This window comes from Gymnogyps californianus, chromosome 14 (genome assembly GCF_018139145.2).
Source record: "Gymnogyps californianus isolate 813 chromosome 14, ASM1813914v2, whole genome shotgun sequence".
In the NCBI taxonomy this organism is placed as follows: Eukaryota; Metazoa; Chordata; class Aves; order Accipitriformes; family Cathartidae; genus Gymnogyps; species Gymnogyps californianus.
Window position 1 is genome coordinate 15,487,231 of NC_059484.1, and position 26,347 is coordinate 15,513,577.

Genomic DNA, 26,347 nt, shown 5'->3' on the forward strand with positions numbered 1-26,347 from the left:
ACGCTGCCCTCGCAAACTTTCCTTCTGTCGGCTGCGGGGCGCTGCGTTAGGTCTTCCCGTTTGAAGACAGCTCGGGCCGGTTAATTGATTCTTTTTTAAGACGGGATAAGAGGCTGCTTGTAAAACAGCCTGATGCCCTAGCTGGGTGATTTGTCCCTATCGATATGTAACGCTCGCGATTGCTTACCAATGCACGGCGCCGGGGGGAAGGCTCGGCGGACTGGGGGGCAGAGCGGGAGACTCGCTGGTAGCGGGGGTGTCACGTGGCCGGAAGGCGCGCGTTGCCATGGCGAGGGCGGGCGGCGGGAATGGCGCAGCGGTTCTGGGCGCTGCGGTGCTGCTCCTGCCGCCTCTTCCAAGTGCAGCAGGTGGGTGCGGGCCGGGCCGGGGAGCGGGGAGTGGGGAGCGGGCAGCGGGCCGTGGGCCGTGACTGACCCCCTCTGCGCCCTCCTAGGCCAAGCGGAGCGGCAAGTGGAGCTGCAGCGTGTGCGGCCAGCGGCAGGCGGTGCAGAAGGTGAGGGGCCGGGCCGGGGGGGAGGCCTCTGCGGTGGCAACGGGAAGCCCGGAGTGGTGGTGGAGAGCCCTGTAGGGTGGCAGTAGGGAGCCCTGTGCAGTGGGGAGCCCAGTGTGGCAGTTACCCGTACCCGGGGCATCACACGCTCAGCCATATGTGCTAACTTTAGTTAGCACTTCAACATTACCTGGGGTGGAGCCTCACTTTGTGCTGTTTCCTTCTGGCTGCTCCCTAAGCCTTGTTTTTATTAATTTTTTGCAGGTTTACGGCCAAGGGTCTGGCCTGGACTGTAGGCACCATGTCCAGAAATTAAACTTGCTGCAGGGTGAGGCAGAGGAAGCAATTGGTTGGACATCTCGGTAGAGTGTTTAATCTCTATCTCCTTTTTTCTTTTGAAGTGCTGTGTCTTCACACGTGGGTGCCTGTTACCTAATTTGAGCTCACAGGAGGGTTTTCTGTCCTGTTGTAAAGCCATGACACGTGCCGGTTTTGTCGTCACCTCACAGGAACAAGCTATTTGTTGGGTTTAGTGGCATGGTTTTTTTGACAAGGAATTTTTTCAGATAAGTTTAGTTGATCAATAGTGTGTGTTGGTCAGGCCTTTAGCCATTAAAATATATGCAATAGGGTTTGGTTTGGGATTTTTTTTTTTTATATTGGTCTTATTTAATGTTTGATGAGCTGACTGTGGAGATGTCCATCTTACAGAGTGACAAGCAGTGCAGAGGTGCATCCTTAGAGAGAAAACATCCTCCGCTCTAAGCTGTTGCTACCTAACTGTTGGCATTCAGGGATTTCACACTGTGAATCTGTTGAGTAATCACTGCTGCTATTGATAAAAAGACTTGTTTAGTGCAAACATTTGGGTGTAATTCCTGCTGTTGCCTGGAAAATCTGAGTAGCACTTTCCTGTTTATTTCATTCCTGAATCTGTTTACAAGTCGCCTAATCTTGAACTGGTCTTGAACTGGTCCAGCTTCCTTTTTACGCAAGGTTATTTTCAGAAGTCAGTCAAAGCTAGTTAGATAACTTAGTTGTGTATATGCAGTGCTTCAGGGTTAAGCTTTGGGAAGAAAACTCATTGTTTGTTCACTTTATCAAAAAGGGTTGCTATTTCTAGTCTCAAAACATTGTGAAATTCAAAACATTGTGAAATAACTTCCCTTTTTCCTTGGTTGCTTGGGATATAATTAGTGGGTTTAAGCTGTTGTCCCAAAGACACGCTGTTATATCCCTAGTTATGATCAATTAGAATTTATCATTTCATGATTAGCGGCTTTAGATCAAACTTGCTACTCTATTTGTATAGAAAGGAGGGCTACCCTCTAACTAGACTTTTTCAAGTATTTGGGCAATATATCTTGCAAATCCTTCGTTTGACATCTGCTTTTCTGTAGATCCTTTTTTTTCTGATATGCCTCCTATCTGGTGTTCCTATCCATGCTTTCTATCCAGTCCCTTGTGCTATGACTAGGTCATTTGAAAATTATAAATTGATAGAAGTGGGTTCTAGAAACTCTAGTTTAAACCTCTATTTTAGGTGCATAGAAGACTCTGTAAATGACAGGAAAAATACAGCAGCCCAACGTGAAGACAGTTCGATCCAGCAGGTAAGATAGCTACAAAGCTGAGGTATATACCAACCCATACTGACCTAGGTGAATCAAAGTGAAATTAGTGATCCCTTTATATGGGTTCAGACAGCTGAAATAGTGTCTATAATCAGAGAGGCTCTAACAGAGAGAGAATGAGATGTATACAGAAACTCTCTGCTCCACCAGGATACTGAACCCGGGAACACAATACAGGAACATGTCCTAAACTGACTTGTGATTTGAGGCATTCAGCACATACATAACAATGCCAAAAATGAGAACCCTGTATTTTGCTGTTTTCAGTAATTCTCCAATGTTGTAGGAGGGAAGGGCTGAAGTCAGTCGCTGGAGTAAATATCTGGACGAGGACAGTGAAGATCAGGCAGATGGGGAGGAGGAGGCAGGTACAGAAAGGCAACAGTTCTGTTCCCGGAGGAAGAACACTATGGAAGAACAAAGGTACAGAAAGAACTTTTTTTTTTTAATTCCTGCCCCCGAGTGGTGACACTTTGGTTTGGAGGTGTGGGAGGTAGCTCATCTCTCATAGCTGAGCAAAGCACAGGTTGCAGTGTACGACCTGAGCTGAGCAGGGATTTGGTATTTGGGGGTAAAACTTCTCTTATTGCTAGAGCCGTGCATTTTATGAACATTTCTGGTGATTTGTGAAAAAAATTCACAGTGGAGCTAATCTGTCCTCTTTGTGAATGGTTTTCTTGGCCAGGAAACACCAGAAGAGCTTCCTCTCCAGTGATGTTCAGGGGTATGCAGAAGAAAATGGAGTTTTCCAGCTTGCCTACCAAGCCAAAAAGGTTAAAACCGCTGAGGTATTTTAGTTGTAGAAGATGCTTCCTACCAGTAAAACAAAACAGTGTTCTGACCTCTTTTGTGTCACCATAATTTTGAAATTTTATGAGTCTTCCTCTGTTCTTCTATTTGAATGACTGAGGAGAAGAAAATTGTGTCAGGAGTTTCTCCCTGAAAGGTTTTAGTCAGGCAAAAACAATGCCACCTTGTGTAGGCTGAGTGGTTGAGCCAGATTTCTCCAGCACAGCTGCAGTCTGTGTTGCTTTGCCTTACTGAGCAGTGGCACCTGTGTAGTATGCAATCATTAAGGTTACTGTGATTACCTGCAGTGCCAGTGAAGCTGGCCTGAGTCTTCACAGCCCAGAGTTCATACGCCCACCCGGCACATCAGCCTCAGCTCTGCCTCAGAGGGCTGGTGAGAATTTGGGTGCATTTGAAGGACCCGAGTGCTCTTTCTTTGCCTGCTTCTGTGCAGCTTGGATTTATAACCAAGCTCTCTTTTTTCTTACAGCGCAAGAAATGTGTAGTAGCAGTGCATGATCAAGACGATGGAGATGCTGTTTCTGGAGACAGTATGGTTTCTGCTGTCTGTGAGTCCGTAGTGCCTGAGGAGAATATGCAAACCCCAACTGCTTGTACTGAACCCTCGAAGTGGGAAAAATTTCTCTCATGTTCTGACAGCTATAGTGAAAATGCTGCCAGGGTCACCTTGTCACCACAGGAGGGCAGTGGAAGGCTGGGGCTACACAGCACCACTGCAGCAGATGCTGGTGTGGCCAGTAGATGCTCAGAACAGGCTGGAAGAACTCTACCTCCAGGTAGAGGTTTTCAATTTAAAAAGTGTGTTGCTAGCACTGAGCAGCTTGCCTCGAAACTGCCTGGCACCATGGTGCCCAGAACCAGTTGCTCAGTTGAGGAGGATATGTTCTTCAAAGAGCCTCAAAGCCAGTCAATAAGGGCAGGATCTGGTGGTGTAGAAACAACTGCAGGAAGGTGCTGTTTGGCTAGTGTGAGGAGGGCAAACACCCTTGTTAACTGTAATGCTGGTCCAAAGCCTAGCAACATTTCTTGTGAACACCTCTTCTGCACAGGTGATGAGTTTGATGATGATCTCTGAGAAGGCATCTTTGGCATTTCTTTCTTATCTCTATATTTGGTATGTTGAGTACTGAGGCAAGATTTTGAACTGAAGGTGGCTTTACTCTAAGCCTTACAGAACTGCACTATTAAAGCTGTTTACTTGCTTTATGGCTGTGTTTGGGGGAAGGGTATGAGGGTGGAAGAGACTGTCGCAGTGTGCAAGTACTAAGGTTAGTGTTGTCTAGCAACCTCATCAGCTAGAAATAAGAATGGAAGTAGGTCAGCTTGGGAGGGAGAAAGCTCCCAGGCTCTAAGGATTCCTGGCCAGTACAATTAAATTCTGTGATTAACTCCCCATTACAAACTACAGCTCTTTTCCCCTGTACTACCTCTTTGTTTAGGTCTCCCATAGCAACCCTTTCTTTCAGAGCTGCAGAGCAGGCTTCAGAGCCAGCAAAGCATCTGATTTCTCTTCAGAGGTGTAGCCCTAAGGGTACACCAAGATGCGTGCAAAAAGGCAGGCCTACAGTCCTGGGCTGCCTCCCTTGCATAGGGAGCTGCTTGATGAAATCACATGCTCTCTTAACTAAGTTACAGTAAACAAAGTAATACAGTTGTGATATTTAAACACTCACACAGACTCATCACAGGAACTAGTATTTATTTTTCCTCCATTCTACAAGCAGTTAGGAACATGAGACAGAAACCCTTAGCAGGAAGAAAGATGAACCACTGAGTGAGTTGTACTGCATTGTCTGCTTTCAGTTAGAAGGAAAAGTGCTTTTTGTTACACAGACTACTACAAGTGAGGTGGCTGCTTGGAATACTGGATGGCATCTAGTGCTGCCCCAATGTCGCAGTTCTTTGTCTGCAGGAGTCGAGTGAGCCATCCACCCTCATCAGAGAAGCCCATAGAGAGCATCTGGGACAGAGATTCAATGAGGCGAGGGTCTGCTTCTGTTAAGAGAAGAATAGTTTGAAGTTGAAATATTTCATGTAATTGACAAACCAGCCAAGGCTCTAATACCACACAGTAGGTAGGCTGGCACTAATCCTAGTAAATCTGGCATAGCTGATTAAATGCTAGAAGACTTGCCCTCCTGGGAGACAAAGGAAAGCATATGTTTGAGATAAAAGACACACAGCAGCTAAGAAAACTGCTGCGTCAGACTCAGCTGGCCTTGCTGTAGGACTCTGCTGTTGATCTCAGTTAAGTGGCCTTGTATACTGTTACTGGCTCCCACCAGAAAAATGCTGTCTTAAAGCCACAGGATGTACTAGTCTGCATCCTGCATTAAAAGGCTCTCTTGAAGCATACATAGCAAGGACGTGGTTTAGGATACCACCTTTTTTCATGCTGCCCAAATGGCATATTAGTCTAAGGTCAGAAGTCTTCTTAGGACTTAGCTGCCCACATTCAAGAGAAGAACCTGACTGTCTCTAACAGGGTGCAAGAGCTGCCATACCTGCTAACACAGTTATGGACAAGTTTAGCTCTAACTTATGTGACCTTGGTTTCTGTCACCTCTAAAAGCAGGTCTGCTTATGTATGTCAGGCAAGTTGGCAGCTCCTGAGTGAAAATTGTTCTCAGCTATGAAACCTGCACACATTCTCATACCTGGTGGGAGATGTGGGTAGAGTGCAGCTTCTCGCAGCCCTGTGGGTCCTGGCTGGGGAGGATCCTGAGATACATCCAGGGAGCTGGGACCCTCTGTCTCTGGCATTTGCAGAGACTGCAGTTCACCTGTGGAAGGATCCACTTCTTTGGAAGATAAGTGGGTCCAGTCCTCATCACCCCCTGATGAACTGCTGGACTCACTGTGTTCCTGAAATGGAAAGAAAAAAGGTCCAGGTGCTGCAGTGCTTTCCAGGTAGGATGCATGCTCCTACCACCTGCCTTTAATACAAAGAGTTACATCCACAAGAAGTCCCACCACCTTTGCTGTAAACCTGTAAAGCAAAGGTGCTGTATATCACTTAATCTGCTGACATCTTAATATTCAATCCCACAATGCATGCTAAATGATTATCTTCCTTTTTAGTAAAGCCTCAGCAAGCATTATTAAATTAAGTGTCATAGTTCTCGTACCTGGGACTGGAAGCTGCCATCTTCCATTTGTGTGGGCACAGGATCTAATACCATGTCTTGTATCTGCTCTGCAACAACATTTACTTCTGTAGCAGAATCTGTGTTATTCCAGTCTGCTTTGGTCTGAACATTCTGGTTAAGAGTACTGCTGCTTGACTCAGCATTGTTCTTCTCTTGATTGGGAGAAGCAGGAGTCACTTTGCTTCTCTGTCCTCCATGTTCCACATCAATGTCAACTTCAATACCTAGAAGTGCATTTGAGATGGAGAAAGTCTTACAGAGATTTTTCCAAAGCACAGTCCTAAGTGAGCATGGATCAGTCCTGGTCTAAACACTGTACAGTTTCTGTAATCCTACAGTTTGCCATGTAGCATGTAGGAATTAAAATGCAAAGCATTCTTTAAACAAAAAATAGTTAAGCACCAAATAGTCATCTTCCTCTAGACAGACAAGCCATACATTTGGAGGGTCAGGGCAGACAATTATCTATGTCCACATAAGCCAGGCAAAATCCTGAGACACCACTGACTTAAAATTAGTGTTACAGTGGTGACATGTTAATGAAATTTTTCCTCATTTCCTCCCAAAGGAGGGCTCTGAAAAGGTACCGAGTGGCTGTTCTAAGCCTAGGCATTATTAGTACCAGGAATAAGTTAAGCCTTTGAGGCTTAGTAGCATGAGGTAGTTCCAGTATCTGTCACAACAGCTGACCACTGTTCCTGTTAAAAGGACCTTTAAACCAGTCTCAGGGATTGGGATAACAATTTTAAGTCACTTACCCAGGGGGCTCAGAAAAGCTGCAACACTCTCCCCCACATTCTTTAAGAAGGTGACATTGGGGTCCTGAGGCTGGCTGTTAGTAGAAGCTTCTAGAAAAACAATTTCTGTTAGCACACATAGAAGCTCAGAGGGAAAGAGCACCTACAGAGCATATCCCCGTGCCATCTTGGTGCTGATTTCCTGTCACTCACATTCACTGCACAACAAAGGCAGTACAGAGACAAAAACTAACTCTGAGCTACCTCTGGAACAGAAAACCAGTGGCATTAGCATTGTTAAGGCTCATTAGCCATGCTGAAAGGCAGATCTGGAGTAGTGACATGCTTAACCCAACAGCTCAGCTTGGTTTGGTTCCAGATACTCTCTCTACATCCTCATCAATTACATGGGCCCAAGCATGCCTTAAAATAATCCCATGCTGTGCTGAAAGGTGCTAATTATTTCAAGCAAAGTAGATTAGTTCCTATGTCTATTTTTCCACCCGGATTCTAGCCTGTGCTGCAGAACCTCAGCTAGCCTGACTCCACCACCCCCTTGTTTACCAGGGCATCTCCTCTTACCTTCTGCAGTGGGTGGACTGGAGGCCACAGCACTGGCTTGGGCTTGTTCAGAGTTTTGGCATGGAGCTGCAGGGCCAGGATATCCCCAGCAGTGCATCCATGGGAAGGGTGGAACACCATGCCGCATTTTACGGAGCCAGCGTCCTCGGGGAAGCCACTGTAAAGGGTAATGTTCATGTGACTGTTCACACGGCCAGATTCTGAGTAACTGAAACTTATGATTTAAATTTGAGGAATATCCCATTCATTAGTTCCCCTCCATAGATTTTGCTCACCTCAAATGGATTTAGCAGTGGACTTTGAAACATCACCATGTTGTGCTCCTTGTGGATGCCTTTACCCTCACAGGTGCTGCACAGGTCATAGTCTGGACAGACAGTGCACTTGAACCTGGCACCCACCACCGGTCCTTCACAGCCATCACAGATCACATTGGGGTGCACCATGTCGCGGGGAGGCTCCTGGCTGCATTGCGAGCGATGTTCCCGCCTGCACTCCTTTTTCTCTATTAAGGAAAGGAAACTTTGCATCAAGAACGAGGTTACTATTTAAGGCTGGAAGTCAGGCAGAGGAGAAGGAAGCACAAACAGCCCTTGTCAGGGCAGTATTGACTTACTAGGTCAGTTTATTTTTACACTGGCTGCCAAACACAAGCTGGGGGCATGTAAGAGAACTTAAACCAAGTGCGAAGGGGTTTTGCAAAGATACCTGCTCCTCAAACTGAGCATGCCTTAACAGTCTCTTGGTGTGTTTATTTTAGATTAGTACTGCACTACCCCCTTTGGCTTCTTGTCCTACCTTCCTAAGCACTGCAAGAACAAAATGTTTCTGGAGAGGGAGTTAGGAAGAAATGCCAGGAGGCATAACAGATGAGAACAGGGACAACAGCCGCTGGCTTGTGTGACTCATTAGATGGACTGCAGATAAAGCTTTGCAGGTATCCACATGAACAGAAGGGACTAGGGAGCAACTATGTGCTGAATAAGCTGGAATTAAGGCTTCCTAAGGCATTGTTGTGAATACCAAAGGTACCAGTGCCAGGCAAGCGTTTCCAGGGAGCCAGCATGACAACAGTGGCTCGCATTGGGCCAGCTGAGATGACAGGGCTAGGAGGAAACTTGTGATCTGTTTACCCCACCTCAGCAGGGAGGATTCGTATTCTGGCATATTACCCTGCCCTTTATTTAACCTCCCCCCTGAAGGCTGCAGGTTACACCAGGCCCCTGAGGACAAGGGGAAGGGGCCACGGCTTGCTTCTCCCATTTTCGGAGGCCTGCCAGCGAGCGCACAGTGCAAAGCCGGAGACCTGCTACCGCCCTGCCCAGCTGTGCAGTGTTACCTTTGACGTAAACACGAAAAACACCGTCCTGCACATAAGGCATCGCCATCTCCAGCTCCTCATCAGTGGAAAAAGCAATCAGGTCCCCGTCTTCATCTAGAGAGGGTAAAGCACTGGATTAGGTGCCCGGTCAGATGTCACGGAGGTGGCCTGTGGCGGGGAGCCCGGGGGGCTGCAGGGACACCCCGGCCGCTGAGGCAGTCCCGTGCCCTGAGGCCTTCCCACCCCCCGGGGCACCGATCTCGGGGCCTGACCCGCCGACGGTGCGGGGGCGGCCCGGCCCGCGGAGAAGCTCCCCCCCCGCCGCCTCCTCCCCGCTCACCCTTGTAGTGCATGCGGAAGGCGGGCGGCGGCCCGGCCCGCAGCAGTCCCTGGAAGAGCTCGGCGACGCGGTCGTGGATGGCCTGGTAACGGGCGGGCGGCGGCAGGGAGAAGCGGCGGATCTCGCGGGCCGCCTCCTCCTTGCCCAGCAGGTAGGCTTTCACCGTCAGAGCCGCCATGGCTGTGGCGCAGCAGGAATTGCCGGCGGGAAGGCGGGACGGTGGCGGGCGGGCGGACGGCGGGGCGGGAGCTGGCCTCCGCGCCGCCGCCTTATAGCGCCGCGGGGGCGGGGCCCGCCCGCCTGGCAACGCGCTCGCCCCGCCCCCGGGCGGCAGGCGAAGGGTGTGTCTCCCAGCTCCAGGCTCCGCCCCCGTCGCCCAGGCTCCGCCTCCTGGACGCCAGGCTCCGCCCCCCCCCGGTTCTAGCTCCCGGGGGTCCGGGCTGCGCGCTGGGGTCGCCTCCGTTCGCAGCGCCGTGGGCAGGTTACGGCTGTCATTTTCTGCAGGGTATGCTCGTCGGTATGTTGTCTGCAGCCAGAAAAGTCTGTGAGTCCTTGCAAATGCCCGTCTTTGCCTCGGCCCTGCTCGGCCCCCGTGAACAGTACCTGTTGCCCGGGTTTGCATCCCCAAACTGCAGTCGGAGCGCGGCGATTTGGGGGCGCAGGGCCGCGCTGATCACAAAAGCATCAGCGGTGCCTGAGCAGCAGGGAGCGAGTGCGGTGTCGGTGCCTTCTGGGTGGCCGCATGGCCTCTGAGACCCACCGGTGGGGAAACACGACACGCTGTGCACCACGGGGCAGCCCCCGGCGGAACTGGTCTCCATCACTGCCTGGCAGTAGCCACCAGCATTAGCCAGGGCACGTGCTAACACAGCACTCAGCCATCCCGGTCCTGCTCGTCACCTCCATCTTCTGCATTGAGGCGAGAAGGGACAACCCGGCCAGGTGACGGAGGTGGGGAGCCGTGCGCCGGCCCCGTTCCTGCCAGGGTGGCAGTACCCATCAGAGGGGTTTGCATGCTCAGCGTGACAGGAATAACTAACTCTTCAGCTAATGCTCTTCCCTGAACCCAGCGTTTCGGAAGGGGGGGGCTAAAAATAAAGATACTGTTACAAACACAACTGACATTGAGGAGGATGTGCTGGGGGCTTTCCAGGTTGGTTGGCAGCAGTATTTTTTTGCAGATCAGATACAGTTGACAGGCCTCTTAATCTGGCCACAGGAGAGTCCAGCTGGCAGAATACACCGTCTGTGCCATCCAAGTGTAATTAAATAAAGATGGATCAATGATTATTAGGTTCCTCGTTGGTGTTAATTTCCTCTAACTCAAGGGCCTGATACTCTGACTCTTAGTGACATATTTCTTGGTTTAAGAAAATAAAAACTTAGGAGAAACTGTGTCATGATTTATCATCTTCTGCAATCAAGAGAAGGATAAGTTTTAATTTCCACGATGAGGAGGTAGTTTATTTCATGACCTAAAGTATGTGTGTTAAAACACTTGGCCTTCCGTATAGATACATTTTTGGCATACGTGTGGCAATTTTGAAATCGCAACACTTTTCTGGAAAATAGTATTCACAGTGGAAAGGGTTGCCCTTTTTAACTTAAAAAGATTTCTAGGAATTTCGATTTCTAGGTATGACACAGCCAATATTCCACCGTGAAGTGATGAGTTAAAGTTTAAACATAAGTGGATTCAGGTTTAAGCATGAATGATGCTGTGCAGGGAATGATTCACCAGCTTTTACAGCACGAGATATCGAAGGGTTTGGGTGCACAGCAAAGGTGTTTTGCACTCACCTTCCCTTTTGCCTCTTTGCTGTGTGCATCCTTATTTCTGAAAATGTCTGTGAAAGTTGCTGGCTTGACATCATTGGATTATTTTTTTTTCCATCAAAGCAGAAGAGGGCCCAGTGGTAGCAGGGCATGCAGTACAGGACACCCTGCCAGTGTCGTATCTGCCTCGCCAAGCAGCACCTCCAGCATGTCCATCTCGTGTCCTATTTCTGAGGACCCCAACGGCCACTTTTGGTCTCATTTATAGAGCCAAAGACTTGTCTTTTGGGACCCAGCCCCAGCACATTCATTCCTTAGGCACCGAGCTGCTGCTGTCCCAGACAGGACCAATTCCTTATTCCCCTCTCTGTCACTGCCTGGGTGTTTGAGGCACAGGGGGTTGTCCCCAAGTTGCTGGGGGCTTTCAAGCCAGTTGTGTCTCCAGATTAATTGATGCATTTATAATTATCAGGTGATGCATCAAATTAAAACCAGAAATCTAAGTTTTCCTCTGTGTGAACTTTAATCCAGTTGGCAAATATGGAAGGGGCCAAAAGCCAGAGGGAATTTCCCTTCGCCTGGTGGGGCATGCTGAGTCACGCTCAGCTTTCTGGCCGTGACATCATGCACTTTTACAAAACATAAGGAAAACAAGGCTTTCACCAACCTGCTGTTAGCTTACCTCACCGATCACGGGACAGGGGTGACTCAGTGAGTCATCTCCTCCTCCTCCTCCTCCTCCTCCTCCTCCTCCTCCTCCTCCTCCTCGAGGTGGGGGATTTCCTCCCAGCAAGCCCTTCTCCGGTGCAGACCTCAGACCTCGCTCTCCCAGCGTTTCCCATTGCCTCCAGCCCTGGGATGTGCCGCCAGGCGGTTTCTCAGCCCCCTGGAGAGGCCATGTGAGAAGCTGTGCTCTATTCCCACATATATTAACTCGGGATGTTTTTCCCTCTGTTTGCTGGAGGATCCGGGTTTTGGCACTCTCAGCGCAAAGCACTGGCTGCGTGGATGTTTTCTTATGGTTCTTTAGGAATCCCATAGCATCGCAGCAACCCGTGCCCAAAAAGTGGTTTGTCAGCCCTAGCTGCTGAGCAGCCAGCTTCACAGATGGATGTAGCAAAGGAACAGCAGAGGCGATGGGAAAAAAAGCTGTTCGAGTTTAAAATTTCAAAGTTACAGAGGAAAGGCTCACAAAGGAGCAATTAGCGTCCCTGCAGTGCTCTGCTTTCTCTCTACACCCACTTTGTGCTGGGAAGTGTTTAAAAATATTTGGTGAGATTCTTGCTCTGAGGGCACGATCACCAGAAATACTCCTTATGTCTAAACTTTTCATGTTCGCAGTGAAGTCCTGGCGGGATGAAGCGGGGGCGGGGAGGGGGAAGGGGGGGGGGTGTCCAGTCTTTTCCTTGCTTGCACACCACAACAGAGGCTGATGATGATTTTCCAGAGGGAGTTCTTCCCCAAATCATCACTCCAGCCTGAGGCCCCCATCACTGCCCCGGCACTCCCGGAGGGCTGCCGTTTAGGTAGGGAGGGGAAGGTTTGGGAAGCAGCCCCTGGCTCGAGCAGAACGGTGTGCGGTGATGGAGGGACGGTGCAGAGCCGCAGCGGGCAGGCGCTCACCGGGCTCACAGACCGAGTGCCGTGGTCCATACGCTGCTGCGGTGCCACACGCTCCTTCCAGAGGCTTCTGGAGAGGTGCAGGATCCTCCAGCCGCGTCAGGTCAGACACTGGTGACTCAGCCCGGTCCCGTGATGGCTTCCCTCCTCTGCCAGCCCAGCGAAAAAGCTGTTCGCCGCCTCCGAAGCAGAAACCCTCCTTCCTCAACAGCGCAGGCAGAAGGGAAAGCCGAGAGAGGTTTTTTTGCTGTCTCATTTTTGAGTTCGAGTTTTCCTGCAGGTTAGCTCTGCCACGTCAGGTGTTTACACAGGCTCAGCACCATTGCTCATTGGTGTGATGTGAAACTTTTAAGGGCAGAAAACTCTGGGGCAGTTTTTTCATTGAGACAGAGGAGCAGACAGGGAAAACGGGTGGAGAGCAAGCACAAAGTACAAGCACGCTATGGATGTCATGCAAATACGTAAGGATTTCATGTCCCAGAGGTGAGAAAGAACTTTTTGCAACCTACACGAATTGCTTGGGGTGACTGTTGCTTTGAGAACCTGACTTGTAGCTTTTGCCCTGAATTAAAGCACCAACATGTCAATACATCGAAGGTAAGCGCCCTGTTGTGATCTTCATCTCTTGTGGCTAAGGAGAATTTGGAAGAATTTGTACTGCAGTGAAACAAGCCCTGGTGATGTTTGAACACAGCAACCTGTAAAACACATAGAAAATGAAATTACTTTGTTTTATGAGAAAAACAGCAAGTGCTCTTTGCTTAAAGCAGCCCAGGAAGGACCAAGCCTGACCTGCTCACAGATGGGCCAAACTCCAGAGCCAAGCTCTTTAGAGAGCTTGATAAAATCAGCTATAAATCTGGATTACATTTTATATCTAGACCTAATAAATGTTTTCTCTTTCTAATTTTTGTAATGGCCTCAGGACCTGTGGATTGCTATCAGAGCGCTTTCTGTGGAAGGCCCTCATTTCTGCAGCGCGCTCAGTATTGCCAACATCAACTGTTCAAAGATCATGAGATCACCTTAAAAAAACATCTTCGCTCTGTTTATTTGCTGCTGGGGTTTTGAGTCTCTGCAGTTCATATTTTAAACTTTGCTCTGCAAAAGGGCCAAGGCTCAAAACTTGCTTGTTAAAAAACAGAATAAAAGCCAAAACTGGGATAAAGAGGAAGGGACTTCAAGAATAAAAGGGAACTTTGCAGGTCGGATATAAAAATCGCAAGTGCTGGCAATTTTGCTTAGTCCCTCATTTTTTCCAAGAGAGCCCAAGGTTTTTGTCATGCGAGGGTGGTATAAAGCTCATTCATTTCTTCAGACTTTTATGAAGACAAAGTATAACAGCAGAAATTAGATTAAGCTTTATCCTTGGGAAAGAGTCTAATTAATTGTCTTGGAGATATTATTAATGTTATTCTGTTCTCTTCCGCTGCAGACACACCATGTATCCCGAGCCATAGGAGCGTTTCGCACATCTGAAAATAAACAGCCAACATCTAGTGCACTAAAACGTGTCATGTTATTTCTCTAAACTCTTTAATGGCAATAGGTTTTCACACGCCTTTCCCACAAGCAGCTCTTACTTGTCTGCCACCTCTGGAGGGTTTTTGCGATTAATTCCTGTGAACCCTCTGTTGGCTCCTGGGTTTAACAAGTAGGTTTAAGGCGAGAAAGCAAGCAGGCTGGGTGGGACAGAGCTTCTGGGGCTTGTTTTCTTTGCTCTAATGGTGAAAATGCTATTGCTGGTGTGGTTGAGGCTTTACCTGCAGCCGAGGAGCGAGTTACGGGTGGGTGTGCTGGGTTGGGGGTCTGAGCCTGGGGACGTGGCTGCTCTCTGTCGAGCCGATCAAGCGCTCAAGGGCTCGACTGCTCTGAGACACAGGACCCGCTGCTGGCTCACGTTCTGCAGGTGATGGTCGCTTGGGCAATGCCCTGCAAGATCCAGGTAAGGATGCACGGATCCAGCCTCCCTCGGTTTTTCTCCATATTCCCAAGAATGATGTTCAGCGCATTTGCCTACTCAGGGATGTGCCTGGTGTGAGCAACGGTCTGCGCTGGGGCCCCACAGCTCCTCGCTGGCTTCTGGCAGTGGAGGCAGAAACTTTTGGTGCCGTCCAAAGGGCTCCCTCTGCCAATTTCCTTCCCAGGTTTTCTAATCACCAGGAGAGGCCACTTCAAGATTTGAAAAATGTGGTTTATTTTATAAACCAGAGAAGAGTCTAAGGACACAGGTAGCGACAAGACCATCTCCTGCAGAAATGGGCAATCCGTGCTTTTCCTCATACACATGTATGGCTTTCAACGAGGCACATGTATCGCCCAGAGCACCTCGAGGCAGCCCCTGCACCCACCCCTCCTGGGTGCTGAGCTCCCTTCACCCTTCACCTTTCCAGAAGGAAATGGAGCGGAGGCCTGAGGACCCGTTTGCTGGATTTCCCTGTTTCAGAAGGATTCCTGCGTCGGCTGGAGCGCTGCCCGGAGAAGCCGTGCCCGCGGAGCCCGGCTGGCTCCCAGCGCATCCCTGCCGGCCGCCTGGGCCGGCTCCGAGGCTGCGTCCGAGCATCACCGAGCGCCTGCATCGCTGCTCCTGCCTCTGGCACAGGCGCACGCTTTGCTTTACATTACTCCCTAATTGATCCAAACATTTCAAACAACAGACTTTGATCACTGGAAGCCAGTCCTACAATAATTTACACGTCTGAGAAATATTTACTCACTAAAAGAGCTCTGGGGAATGGAAGATGACAACTTTAGCTGGAGGAATTACGTACCCATGTATGGGGCACACAAGCTGCCACCTCCTGTTTGACCTCACGAACAACTGCAGAAGCAAGTTCAGGCGATGAAGGCATGTAAATTCAGCATTTCGAACCCAAGCTCGCTGTACAGCTCCTCCTGGTCTATAATGAAATAAAGCCAGACCCATTAACAGAAGAAAACACAAGCAAAATAATTTTTAAATCTGATTTCTTCTGTCCTTCATCTGGGCAAGCAGCTTGAGACCGTAACCCCTGAATGCCAGGTCCTTTGGAAGAGTGATGATGTCCTTCCAGGCGGCAGCTTCCATTTGCGATCTTCATCTGGCATCGATTTTCTCTCAATGAACGTTAGACGCTGTTTCCTTAACCAAGATGAAACGCTTCTGCGGAAATGGCAGCGAACAGGCGCTGCACGGCTGAGGGGGCTGCTGCCCCCCGACCTCGTCCTGCACAACCCCCCCTCCACAGCTGTGCACACCCCCTGTATGTAGGGCCATGGGGACACCCCTGTGCATAGGGGCTGAGCACACACCTCTGTCCATAGGCACCCATGCACACCCCGGGTGTTGAGAGCCATTTCCACACAGCCCGGTGCGCAGAGATGGGACACCCTGTGCGAGGGTCCATGCGCACGCCCCCATGCACAGAGATGTGTGCTCCCCCATGCACATATACAGGTGCACGTGCACACACCCACACAGACGTGTGGACCCAGGCGTGCACGTGCGCGCACACACACACACACACAGACATATGGACCTGGGCGTGCGCATGCACACACACACACACGTGCATAAACCCACGCAGGCACCCATAGATATATATGTATCTTTGTGTGGACATATGCATGTGGACAAGTATGCATGTATACCTCTATATGAATAAGCCAAGTGTATAGGTATATACATGTATATATGTAACCCATGAACGCGCACCTGTGTGTGCGCGTGCACGCACACACGCGCACGCTCACCCGCAGACACACTCACACGCACACACACTCACACACACCCACCCACACGCACACACACTCACACACACACACACTCACACACTCACACACTCACACTCACACTCACTCACTCACACCTTCCCGCCCCGCTGCCCGCGGCCTCCCCGCACTCCCCCGCACGGGGGCGCCCTCCGCCCGCTGCCGCCCCGCCCCTTGGCCCCGCCCCCTTAGCAACGCCCCCTTGGCCCCGCCCCGCCCCGCCCGCCCGCCCCGGCCCGGCCCGGCCCGGCGCGGCGCGGCCCGGCGCGGGGGCTGCGTGCGGGCGGGCGGGCGGTGCGCCCCGCGGTGCGCCCCGCTCCGCTCCGCTCAGCTCCGCGCTCGCCGGGGCCTCCGGGGCCGCCGAGGCCGCGCCGCGCCCGGGACATGCGGCCGCCCCCGCCGGCGAGGAGGCGATGAGGCTCCGCAGCGGCACGGCGCTCACGCTGCTGCTCGGCTGCCTGTGCGCCCTGCTCTCGCTCTCCTGGTACGGCGCCTTCGGCGGGCACAAAGGTAAGGGGGCTCGGCCGCTGCCGCCGGGGGGCCCTGGGGCCCGGCCCCGGCCCCGCCGCCGGGGCTGGAGGAGGGGAGGGTGCTCCGGGAGTCGGGCCAGGCTGGACCCCGGGGGTCCGGTGGGATCCGGAGCCGGGGCGATCCTGCGGGACCCGGGGGATCCTGACCGGCAGGATCCTGCTGGAGCCTCTGGGATCCGGACCCGTCGGGATCCTGTGCGCCCCTGGCCCCGCGGTACCCCTCCAGCTCCCGCGGGACCGTGACCCGTGGGACCCCCGGTGCGGGCGTGTCCGTGCCCAGCAGGGCGGGAGGTGCCAGGGCTGGGGGTCCCTGCTCGTCCCCGGGGTGCGCTGCGGCCTGGGGCGCCCACGGAGGATCGGGGGGCTGCGGGGGACGAGCAGGCTGTCGTCGGGGTTGGGGTGTGTTGGGCTTCGCTTCGGTGATGCGCTTCTTTGCACCCCCACGTTTATGGTGAAAACCTTCGTGGGCGAAGGGAACCACGCGGGTTAAATCCCCGTGGGGAGGTGGTGATGCCAGCAATTGGGGGAACCCCTGGGCTGGGGGGTCTCAGGGCAAACTGGAGGTGAGAGGAGATCTGAGCAGCCCTTCCCTCCCTGCGCCACACACGGCTCTTGCAGCTCAATGCTGAGTCCCTTAACTTAAGTACATGTGGGACGGGTGCGAGGGCTGCCGGCTTCGCACTTAAATATCGGTCCTGGTTTTGCACTGAGTAGGCGGCTGCAAATCAGGGGTGCAGGGCCCCGTCCTGTCGAGGCTGCGGGGGAATCCCGCAGAGGTATCGCAGAGATGCTTGCCACTGGTTTTTCCTGACAACATAATAGTTGCTTTTCCCCGTCCTGTCGCTCACTAAAGCAGCGCACTGGATTTATCCAGGCCTGGAGGACAATTCTGGTAGTTGCTTCTGAATTGTCTATCTGTCTCATGTATGGGTGTGCAACCTCTCACCCCCGTGCTAGTCACTCAGCTATTCCAGTTCCTGCAATTTTAGAGGTCGTTAAAGGCAGGCGGTCCGGCTGCCCAGCCCTTGACCCTCTCTTCCCACTCGCCGTATAAGCATCTCTCCCCGCTGCAGGTGAGAAGCAGCTTTTGCTGAGCGTAAGACGTGACTTGATGGCTTTGCAATCCCTCGGCACACCATGCACAATCACAAGGTGCAGCTTGCGCGTGGTGCAAGGCCGGCGTCAGGGCTGGGGCTTCTGGGGACAGGGGAGGTTATTTTGACTCCGATGGGCAGGATGACATGAGCCCATGTAGGTGCCCATCCAGCCCAGCCCCTTCCCTAGCAGCAGGGCAGGAGCGCCTGGGACGTGCCATCTTCTCCTGGCAGCTGCGGGTGTCTGACGGGTGGCTGCTTGGACTTCTCTGCCTCGTTCATCAGCTGAAGGGCTCTCCTGTCGTGCTGCTAACGTGGTTTAAATCCCACCAGAGCTGCCTCCCCGCAGAGGTTTGGGTGACAGGCATTTGTAATGCAGGGGTACCACCGGTGGATCGGTTAGCTTCTGCTGGTGGGATTTTTAACTGGACAAAATGTTTGCACAACCAGGTGGTGGTGTATCTTTTCAGTCAGAGATGCTAGACTGTGGTAAGTTGTGCAGGGGCAGAGGAGCGCTTTGAGAGCTGCTTTCTTGTGGTTACTGCTGAGCGATTGCTTTGCTCATAGCTCCCTCCCATAAATAAAGTATAAGCAGCGTGCAGTGCTGCACGGGCTCCGAGCAGTCACTCCTGGTTTCTGAAGCAGGGTGGCCAACTCCGCTAGGTAGTCTGTGCCATCTGGACTGTGTCGTCCTTTGACTCACTTTTATTTTTTAACAAGCAACTTTTCCCCGTTGCTCATTCAAGTGCCAAAATAATAACCTTGGGTACCACTGTCCCTGTCCTTGGGAGGACCCTCCCTGGGATACGCGTTTTCCTCTGACAGCAACAGATTGTGACTTGCAAACAGCGATCACTGCAAGAGGTCACAAATAACGCAGGTCAGGCTGTGTCAGCACAGCAGGTTTCCGGCTATTATGATCATTTACGTATCAGGCCGTTATTCAGTACAGAGCTGGAGAAGACCTTGAGAGGTCATTCAGTCCATCTCCTGCCCCTACGCAGGACCGGTGATAACCAACCCCTTCCTGACAGATGTTTATCGTATTCATTCTTAACAACCTCCGATGACAGAGATGCCTAAGCTCCCCGGACAATCTCTTTGACATTTAGCAGCCCTGCCATTAGATTTTTCTTATGATCTGAACAGAAATATCTTTTCCTTCAGTTTGGTTTCATGATTGCTCTTCTTTTTCCATTTATTGGGCGCAGGCAGGAAAGTTCCTTCCCTTCTTCTTTGGAGGAGCCTGTTAGATATTTGGAAGTTGCTACCGTATCTCCCCTTACTCCCTGCTAATATAGATTAAACCACGGTAGTTCCTTTGATCATTCTTTTTAGGTCTTGTATTCTTGGTCTGCAGTTGTTCTTGTTAGTCTCTTCTGGACTGCCATCTTTTGTGAAGAGTGATGCTTAGCCTGTGATATAGGACTGAAGTTGCTGCCTTATTTTTGCTCAGAAGAATAAGGGATTACTTCAGGTCTTTTACATACAATGATCCTGTTTATACATCCCAGTGTGTTTGCTTTTTACTTTTGCCACAGATGACTTGTGTTTGATTTTTTTTTTATCCCATTGACCCTTCAGCCATTCTTCTCCAGAACTTTTCCTGCTTTTCATTCCTCATCTTCTATTTGCCTGGTTAATTATTCTTACCAAATCGCATTACCTCACGCTTGTCCTTGTTGAACTGCGTCCTTCTTTTTTTTTCAGACTGCTTCTTCTAAAGTGTCAGGATTGTTTTGAATTCTGATCTTGTCCTCCCACGTGCTTGCAGTCCCTCTCAGCTTGGTGTAGCCTTCAAAGGCAATCAGCATGTTTTCTCTGCCATCAGCCAAGTCGTGGATGAAAATACTAAGCAGTATCAGATCTGGGATGGGTTCCCGTGGAACCTGCTTCAGTAAGGTCCTCCCAGTCTGTGCTCAAAGAGCAACGACCAGTTCACCGGTGGTCTTCCCAGCAGTGGTGTACCCGCCTTCAGGTGGCTCAGTCCAGCCCCTGCATCCCTAGCTGTGTTATGGGGATGTCCCGTGAGACACTATCAATCAGAGATGTCTCTGAAATCTTTGTTTCTTCTCCCCTTCCTACAAGTCCTGGTACCCTGTCGCAGAAAGAAATGTGATAGATTTGATGTGATTTGTTCTTGATATACAGAGGTTAGCTCTTGCTCAAGTCCTCCTCGTCTTCTAAGTACTTCAACTGAAGTTAAACTGATTATTCCATAATTTCCAGGATCCTCTTTATCCCCATCCCCTTATTTTTCAAAGACAGGCTTCGTGTTTGCCAGTCCTCTGTAACATCATCCATCCCCTGTGAGTAGCTGGAGAGAATTCCCAGTGATCCCGAGCTCCTCATATCATTGCACTCTGGGGAAGGCTGGCAAGGTGTCCGCGTTGCCTCTGATGGGGAATAAAATGATATTAAAACACATGTAAAGCATCGCAGAGCCTGCTTGTCTTCCCGCTCTGTGTTGGGAGGACAAAACAATTAGTCAAAGAAAATAAACCAGGTCAAACCAGCTCTAGAGCTACTTTTCTGTGACAAATGCAGGGTTTGTTTACCCACTAATGGTGTTTTGCCGTGCTGTGGTTATTAGTAAAGTTTTGACCTCGTGGTCGGCAAAAACAGATGCTGCCTCTTTCCAATTATAAACGAGGTTTGAAATAGTCTGCTGGAGTAGGAAGAGAAGGGCAGCCTCAAATAGCACAACCAGTCACCCAGGCAGCCGACGTCCAGCGTCACGGGGTGGTTCGGAGCTGGACCGCGTGCTGTGCATCATGGTGGTGGGTGTCTTGGCCAAAGTTTAATATTCTCTCTTTGCCGATTTTAGGTTTAAGTACGGTTTAACTTTCCAAAACCAACAGCTGTCTTGGAAGTAGCAGCTGCCTTCTGTAACCTGCTGTCATGAGGTGGGCCTGTAGGGTTTAACTGTGGAGGGCGACTGGCAGTCGGAGGATCAAGCGTTTGGGAAGGCACGGGCAGGCTCGGGCGTTAGCATGCCCGACGTGGGGATTACAGGGGGTGTTTTACTGACGGCTCAGTAAAACTGAGAAGCTTTCATGACTTTAGATGTCACAGGTGCAGATGGAACGAAGGCGAACAATTTAACCTACCTGCAATTAAATTGTGGTTTTTTTCTTTCCAATGATGAAAACTGTTCAGTTCTCATCCATAATGTTTGTTCGTATCTTGACTGACCAACCAGCCATGTACCATCTTCCCAGCCCTTCTCTTTGCCCCTTGCAGCCTACCGCAGAGCTATAAATGCTGCAGGATATTTGGGGTTTAAGTGTTTGGGTTTTTTTTTTATTGACTAGGAAATTCTAAACCTTGTGTGAACCTTTTAGGAGACCCTCGACATGCTGCCCCTTGGAAATGCTGCGTTTTGAGGTTGGGATTGCACCTCCAGGGTACGGCTGCATAGCTCAGGGTGGGCTCTGTACCCACGCTACCTGTGCAGCCTTCCCCCAGCAGGTTTCTTCCCCCTCAAATTTTAATGATTTATAGTTACCCAGTACCAGCCAGCTCCAGGTTTCCATTGTAAAATCACAACTGCAGGCACCTCTGTACCTGTAGGTTTGCCTGCGAAAGCGGGGTGGCTCTTTGCATAGTGGCTTCACACCCCTAAGAACAGTTTTGGTTGTGCAGTATTTGGAATGCTCATCCCGTGGGAACTGTTCTTCCCGTGGGCGTTGTGAAAGCGCTTCAGAATAGATGTGCACGGCTCCTTGAAGGACTTGCCAGTCGCATCCTGGGTGGGTATCTTGGTGCGGGTCTGAGCGCGGGGTCTCTCCCTTGGCTTGCGAACGTGGTGGGGAGCGGGATGCCGGGGTGTTGGTGATCGTGGGGCACTGGCTGCAGCGTGGACGTTGCTCTGGTGGCCGTTGCAGCGGGGCAGGCTCAGGCAGCGTCTCCGTAAAGAAATATTGCTTGTTTGGTGCTGCGCGCAGCGGGATGCTCTGCTCGCTCGGGGTGTCCTTTGTGGGAAGCAGACTTTGTCCCGGAGGGATGTTCCTCTGAGCGTGTTTACAAAGTCTTCTTATATAATGCATAAAAGCCGTGAACGCTAATCCGCTCTAGAAGCAGCAGAGTCAAAGCTTGTGATACTGCTAAATACGAGCCGTATCTTGCGGCATGCGGGGGTTCCCGCTGCTTTTTCATTTCTGTTACCCGCACCAGCTTGACTTCAGTTTTTTGTAGTTTCTTTGAGGTCTTGGGCACAGGCTGCAGCTGGACTGGTGCGAATGAAAGCTCTGGTCTGAGCTGGGCTCGTTTCACTGCAACCCTTGGAAGCATTTACGAGGAGGAGCGATGCCGGCAGCAGACCCAGCGTGTGCTTCTGGTGGCGGAGGAGGTGCAGGCGGGGACCTGGTTGAGGAACCGTAGAGTTTAGCAGTCTATCATTAAAATGCATGGCGAATAAAAAGATGTGCGGGAGCATTTCTGAGAGCCTTTACTTGGCTTGTGTGGTGGTCAGCAGACCTTGTGTGGAATTGGTGGCCGGAATGCAGCAGCATTTGTAAAATTATCCTGCATACGATTTGACCAAATTCATCCCAAGTGTGAGGAACGCCATACAATCTGTTGATACGCATTTATCAAAATAAATCTTTCGTTGTCTGGAGTCACCTGTATTTCTGTTTTTATTTCTTTGCTGGTCTTGTTAGGTCTTTAAGCTGGGCTCTTGACTTGTACTACATGTGCGCTTGTCCATGTCCCATTGCTGCTCCAGCAATAAGAGTTGCAGTTGTGTGATGGAATTGAAGTTACTGGAAGTGGAGACTTGGATTCAGGTCCCTGCCATGCCATATCCCTCCCAGTCTTGGGAAAGTCGCTCAGCTGGTTTCATGGCTCAGTTCCCATCTGCTCTCTTGGGACAGTGACATCTCTTGTCACAGGGGTTTGGAGGACACAGCCACGCTTCTGTGACAGCGGCGTCTGTGTCAGCGTGTTTGAGCGGAGCAGGCAGAGCAGGTTAACACACCCACACCCAATTACATCAAATATTTCTCTTGCTTTACTGCTGTTACAGAACAAAACCCTTTCTCATTTGTGATTCCCTTTGATTCATCTAAAACAAATCATTGATTTGTGCTTATATCCTGAATGTTCATTGATTATTCACTTAGTGTTTAATGTAAAACACATCTATAGCTGGCTAGTTTAAGTGAAGCTGCCAGTCATCTCTAGAAAGCTTTGAAGCCTGCTAAGTGATGGAGAAAGGCTGCTAGCAGGCTACTGCAGGTAGGCTTGGGTTATCCATGGTTCTCCCTGTTCACAAAACCCAAACCAGTCACCAAAGTACCAGTTTCTCAGTTCATGGTGTAAAGAAACACGAACAAATATCCGTCCTGGGGCACCTGGCTCGGCACGGGCATCCACAGCCACCCGGCACTTTGCAGGAAACCTTTGCAGAGGTGGGGCCAAGCCACCTGCCTAAAAGTATTTAGAGATGAAGCTTTATGTTTCACGTGAAGATTTTCCATATCATTATCGTGCCAATTCTAATGTTGATGTTTCGTGTTTCACGAGACAAAGCCTGAGAGATTGGCGGAGCTCGGTGGGTAGAGAGGGCTGCTGCGGCGGCAGAAGTCACTGGTCAAATTAAAGGATTATGGAAACTATTAAAATAAACAAAGGGCTTCAGCGGGGGCTGGCACGTTAACGCTGTTAGGAGGAGAGGCTTTTCGGGGAGTGCTGATCAAGCATCTGCTTAACAGCTTCCTGATTCGGGGAGAGGATTGTTGTCTTTGATGGAGGGAAATACATTTTTTTCTGCCTTTTTTATTTGAATTGAAGTGTAGGGGGCTTTTTATTCAGAGACGCCCTTCTTGGGTTTGTTTTTGAGCTCATGTCAGGCTTCTCTTGCAAAGCAAGAAAATCTGGGAGGAGCAGATTTCTGTTTTAAATCATCTCTTTCTGTGTTAATTGTGGCACTGGCCACTTCTCCTTCTGTTTTTGTCCCGGTGTCAAGTCACATTCGAGTCTCCAGGATCCGTGCATTAGCATGGACACGTCTCTGATGCACAGAGACGGCTCCGTAACTCCATCTTCCCTCCTGCCTGCCCCTGCCTTGGAGTGACTCCCCTAATATTTAAATATTCCTGCCCTCTTGCACTATGTACAGGATAAATACTTACCTAAAGGTTAATCTGTATTTTGAAGTAACTAGACACATTTGTGCGAGATGTTTCCATTTCTGCTTATATTAAAGTGGACAGCAGTAGCATTAAAATGTAAATCATTAGGCTTTAAAGAAGCTTCTGTGCAAAACTTAATCTCCACTTGTCTTTTATTTTCGTTATGAGTTTTGTTGCATTGCAGTGTTCATTTACTTGTAACTAAAATTGTCTCACTGGTGGTTTAGGACTTGTTGGTAGCGGGATGGATGCTGAACTGGGGGAAGAGCACAGTGTCGGCTTGTGTCAGTGCCGCTACCTGGTCCACACCTATTCCTCAATGAGTTTTTAGACCATCCTGATCACATTTTCAAGACTGCCTTACAGCACATAGTTTTTCTTCTCTCCCTGTGATGGTGAGAGCTTTCTGGAAATAAGATTTAACCTGGAGACCCTTTTTTGTCACTCGCTACTTGTACGTACACTGCAATAAATCCTCTATGTATTGTCACTGCTCCGAGGAATTTCATGGCTTAGATAGGAGGCCTGTGGTACCAAAAAAGTTGTGTAGCCTTCAGAAGCCCTTGTAAATAATCAAAGAAACACTTCCAATACTGAGATATGAGCTACTTAAGATATGTGTAATCTGCATGTTTGTATAGCCTGTTTTAGTGGAAGCATAGTAGCAAGACTAACCCTGCCAGTACCAAGAGCTTCATACAGAAGAAGCTGGAGAAGTTTTCTGAGTGAGGACTAAATTGCTGCATTCCTCCCCAAAAGACAGGCGCTCAGGGGAGCAGAGCTGCTGTGTGGTGTCCCCATGGCGTGTCCCCATGCTGGATGTGAAGAGCAAGAACAATATTTGACTGTATGTGTTGCCTGGTGGATGGATGGACCTGGACGGTGTTGGACTCTCTCAGACTCAACTACTGCCACAAACAAATACCTGTCAAATGAACTATTCAGTTAATGCTGGCAAAAGCAGTGTGGTGGTCTCCCCTCCCTCCTCTCTGCGCCCAGACTGTGATCTTTTGCTTTTATTTGATCTTGTCTTCCGTGTTTTAACTGTTCCTTTTTTGTGCCATCTCTCATTGTGCTCTCTCTGGAGCTGGCTTTGATATCTTTTCTCTTTGTCTTCCATTTCCCTTGGTTTCCTCCCTTCCTTCTTCCTTTGATGTTGCAGAAAATGGCCAGGATGGACATCTTCCCACATGTCTCTCCCTCTCTTAATCTTGTCCAGTTCAAGTTATCCACCATTTGAGGAACTTCACCAGATGCTTACCTAATGGTGTGGCTCCGTTAACTCCAAGCAACGATTTTGGGTAGAAGCTGGTAAAGGTTGGGCTGCCTGGGAGGAGGCGGTGCTGGTCCTTGCACCGGGTGTCAGGGGTTGCTCCGAGTCCATCTGGGTCCCAGGAGGGATGGCGAGGCAGGGCGCAGCCCCCCAGGACAAACCCTCTCGGTTCCAGAGCAGGGACGTGCCGTGGGGATGCTTGCACCGGCATCGCGCCTGGGCGGCTGGCGCTGCTGGACGGTGAGAGCTCATCCCGCACCTCGCGGATGGAGCTTAAACTAAATTGAAGGCAAAGCAAGAATCGTGTTTAAAAGCAGATTAATTTGCTGACTTTGAGGAGTGAGAGGTATTTAGAAAAAAAATTGGAAATGCAAATTCTAGCTGAGCACAAACTTCGTCATTTGATGGCAGAAATTCTCTGCTTTGTCGTGCCAGTGAAGCCGCATGAAACATGTATTTTCCCTGAGCTAAAGAGCTGACCTGGGTGGGGGAGGTAAGTACCCAGAATGGTGGATGAGCATAATTAGGACATGGATTGTGGGTTGGCTCCGTATAGATCAGTTTGTGTTTCGTTAATGTCTGGTTCCACCCTGTCTGTCTGTTTTATTAGATTAATTTATTACTTTCTGAAAGTGCCTCTCCAGTGAGCTAAAATATCTATTTACTGGAAGTATTTTGTTACCATGAAGAAGTGTATTTGGCTTGTGTTTGGCAAATATTAACTACTTTCTTGTGTTTCTTTTGCAATTTAATTGTCTATTTATCTTGGGTATTGATTGCTGAAGGCCTTGGTAATTATTTGCTGATTTTGGAAATAATGATTTTAAAGGCTCGGATTGCTTTTGTAATATTAATCATTACCTTGGTGTGCTTGCCTCAAAGGATGGGATCTCTCTGACGGCTCCAGTTGCAATGTGGACATTTACTGTCTGAAACCATGCCGCCGTCTTAAAATAACAAAATCGTTACTGGCGTTTTGTTCCTGAAACTAAGCAGATATTTGCAGAGACGCAAACCTGGCAGTCGCAATTAGCTCACAAATTTGCTGTTCCTGTTGGCGGGAGTGGCCAAGTTCTGGAGTCA

General features: G+C 50.0%; 3 protein-coding genes across 6 annotated transcripts in view; 2 read left to right on the plus strand and 1 right to left on the minus strand.

Annotated features, from left to right (window-relative positions):
- The first annotated feature begins 308 nt into the window (after positions 1-308).
- On the plus strand, positions 309-4,157 carry MRNIP (MRN complex interacting protein). Of its 2 annotated transcripts, none has more exons than XM_050905035.1 (7): positions 309-368; positions 455-514; positions 776-873; positions 2,055-2,124; positions 2,432-2,568; positions 2,831-2,933; positions 3,425-4,157. In XM_050905035.1, the coding sequence occupies exons 1-7, from the start codon at positions 309-311 to the stop codon at positions 4,028-4,030; spliced, it is 1,134 nt and encodes a 377-aa protein (XP_050760992.1). In that variant the 3' UTR covers positions 4,031-4,157. The 2 variants fall into 2 exon arrangements, with proteins under 2 accessions (XP_050760992.1, XP_050760993.1); XM_050905036.1 differs by having other exon boundaries at positions 2,831-2,918.
- Positions 4,158-4,637: 480 nt separating this feature from the next.
- Positions 4,638-9,310, minus strand: SQSTM1 (sequestosome 1). 3 transcript variants are annotated; one of them, XM_050905292.1, is made up of 8 exons: positions 9,085-9,310; positions 8,763-8,858; positions 7,699-7,928; positions 7,424-7,580; positions 6,863-6,949; positions 6,084-6,328; positions 5,613-5,820; positions 4,638-4,950 (listed from the first exon to the last, which is right to left on the minus strand). In XM_050905292.1, the coding sequence occupies exons 1-8, from the start codon at positions 9,260-9,262 to the stop codon at positions 4,793-4,795; spliced, it is 1,359 nt and encodes a 452-aa protein (XP_050761249.1). In that variant the 5' UTR covers positions 9,263-9,310; the 3' UTR covers positions 4,638-4,792. The 3 variants fall into 3 exon arrangements, with proteins under 3 accessions (XP_050761249.1, XP_050761248.1, XP_050761250.1); XM_050905291.1 differs by having other exon boundaries at positions 6,863-6,952; positions 9,085-9,309; XM_050905293.1 differs by lacking the exon at positions 6,863-6,949 and having other exon boundaries at positions 9,085-9,309.
- Positions 9,311-16,618: 7,308 nt separating this feature from the next.
- Positions 16,619-26,347, plus strand: part of MGAT4B (alpha-1,3-mannosyl-glycoprotein 4-beta-N-acetylglucosaminyltransferase B) — a 52,912-nt gene continuing 43,183 nt past the window's right edge. The window contains exon 1 of the mRNA XM_050905431.1: positions 16,619-16,740. Within this exon, the coding sequence (XP_050761388.1) occupies positions 16,644-16,740 (97 nt within the window). The 5' untranslated portion in view covers positions 16,619-16,643. The remainder of the gene's footprint in view (positions 16,741-26,347) is intronic.

Bases quoted from the DNA above. Each gene is read 5' to 3' on its own strand.
- MRNIP (XM_050905035.1), top strand. From the start codon at position 309: ATGGCGCAGCGGTTCTGGGCGCTGCGGTGCTGCTCCTGCCGCCTCTTC. The intron at 874-2,054 runs GTAGAGTGTTTA...CCTCTATTTTAG, and splicing joins GCAATTGGTTGGACATCTCG to GTGCATAGAAGACTCTGTAA. The intron at 2,934-3,424 runs GTATTTTAGTTG...TTTTTCTTACAG, and splicing joins AAAAGGTTAAAACCGCTGAG to CGCAAGAAATGTGTAGTAGC.
- SQSTM1 (XM_050905291.1), bottom strand. From the start codon at position 9,262: ATGGCGGCTCTGACGGTGAAAGCCTACCTGCTGGGCAAGGAGGAGGCG. The intron at 7,929-8,762 runs GTAACACTGCAC...TTTCCTTAATAG, and splicing joins TTTTCGTGTTTACGTCAAAG to AGAAAAAGGAGTGCAGGCGG. The intron at 6,329-6,862 runs GTAAGTGACTTA...ATGCACTTCTAG, and splicing joins AGCTTTTCTGAGCCCCCTGG to GTATTGAAGTTGACATTGAT.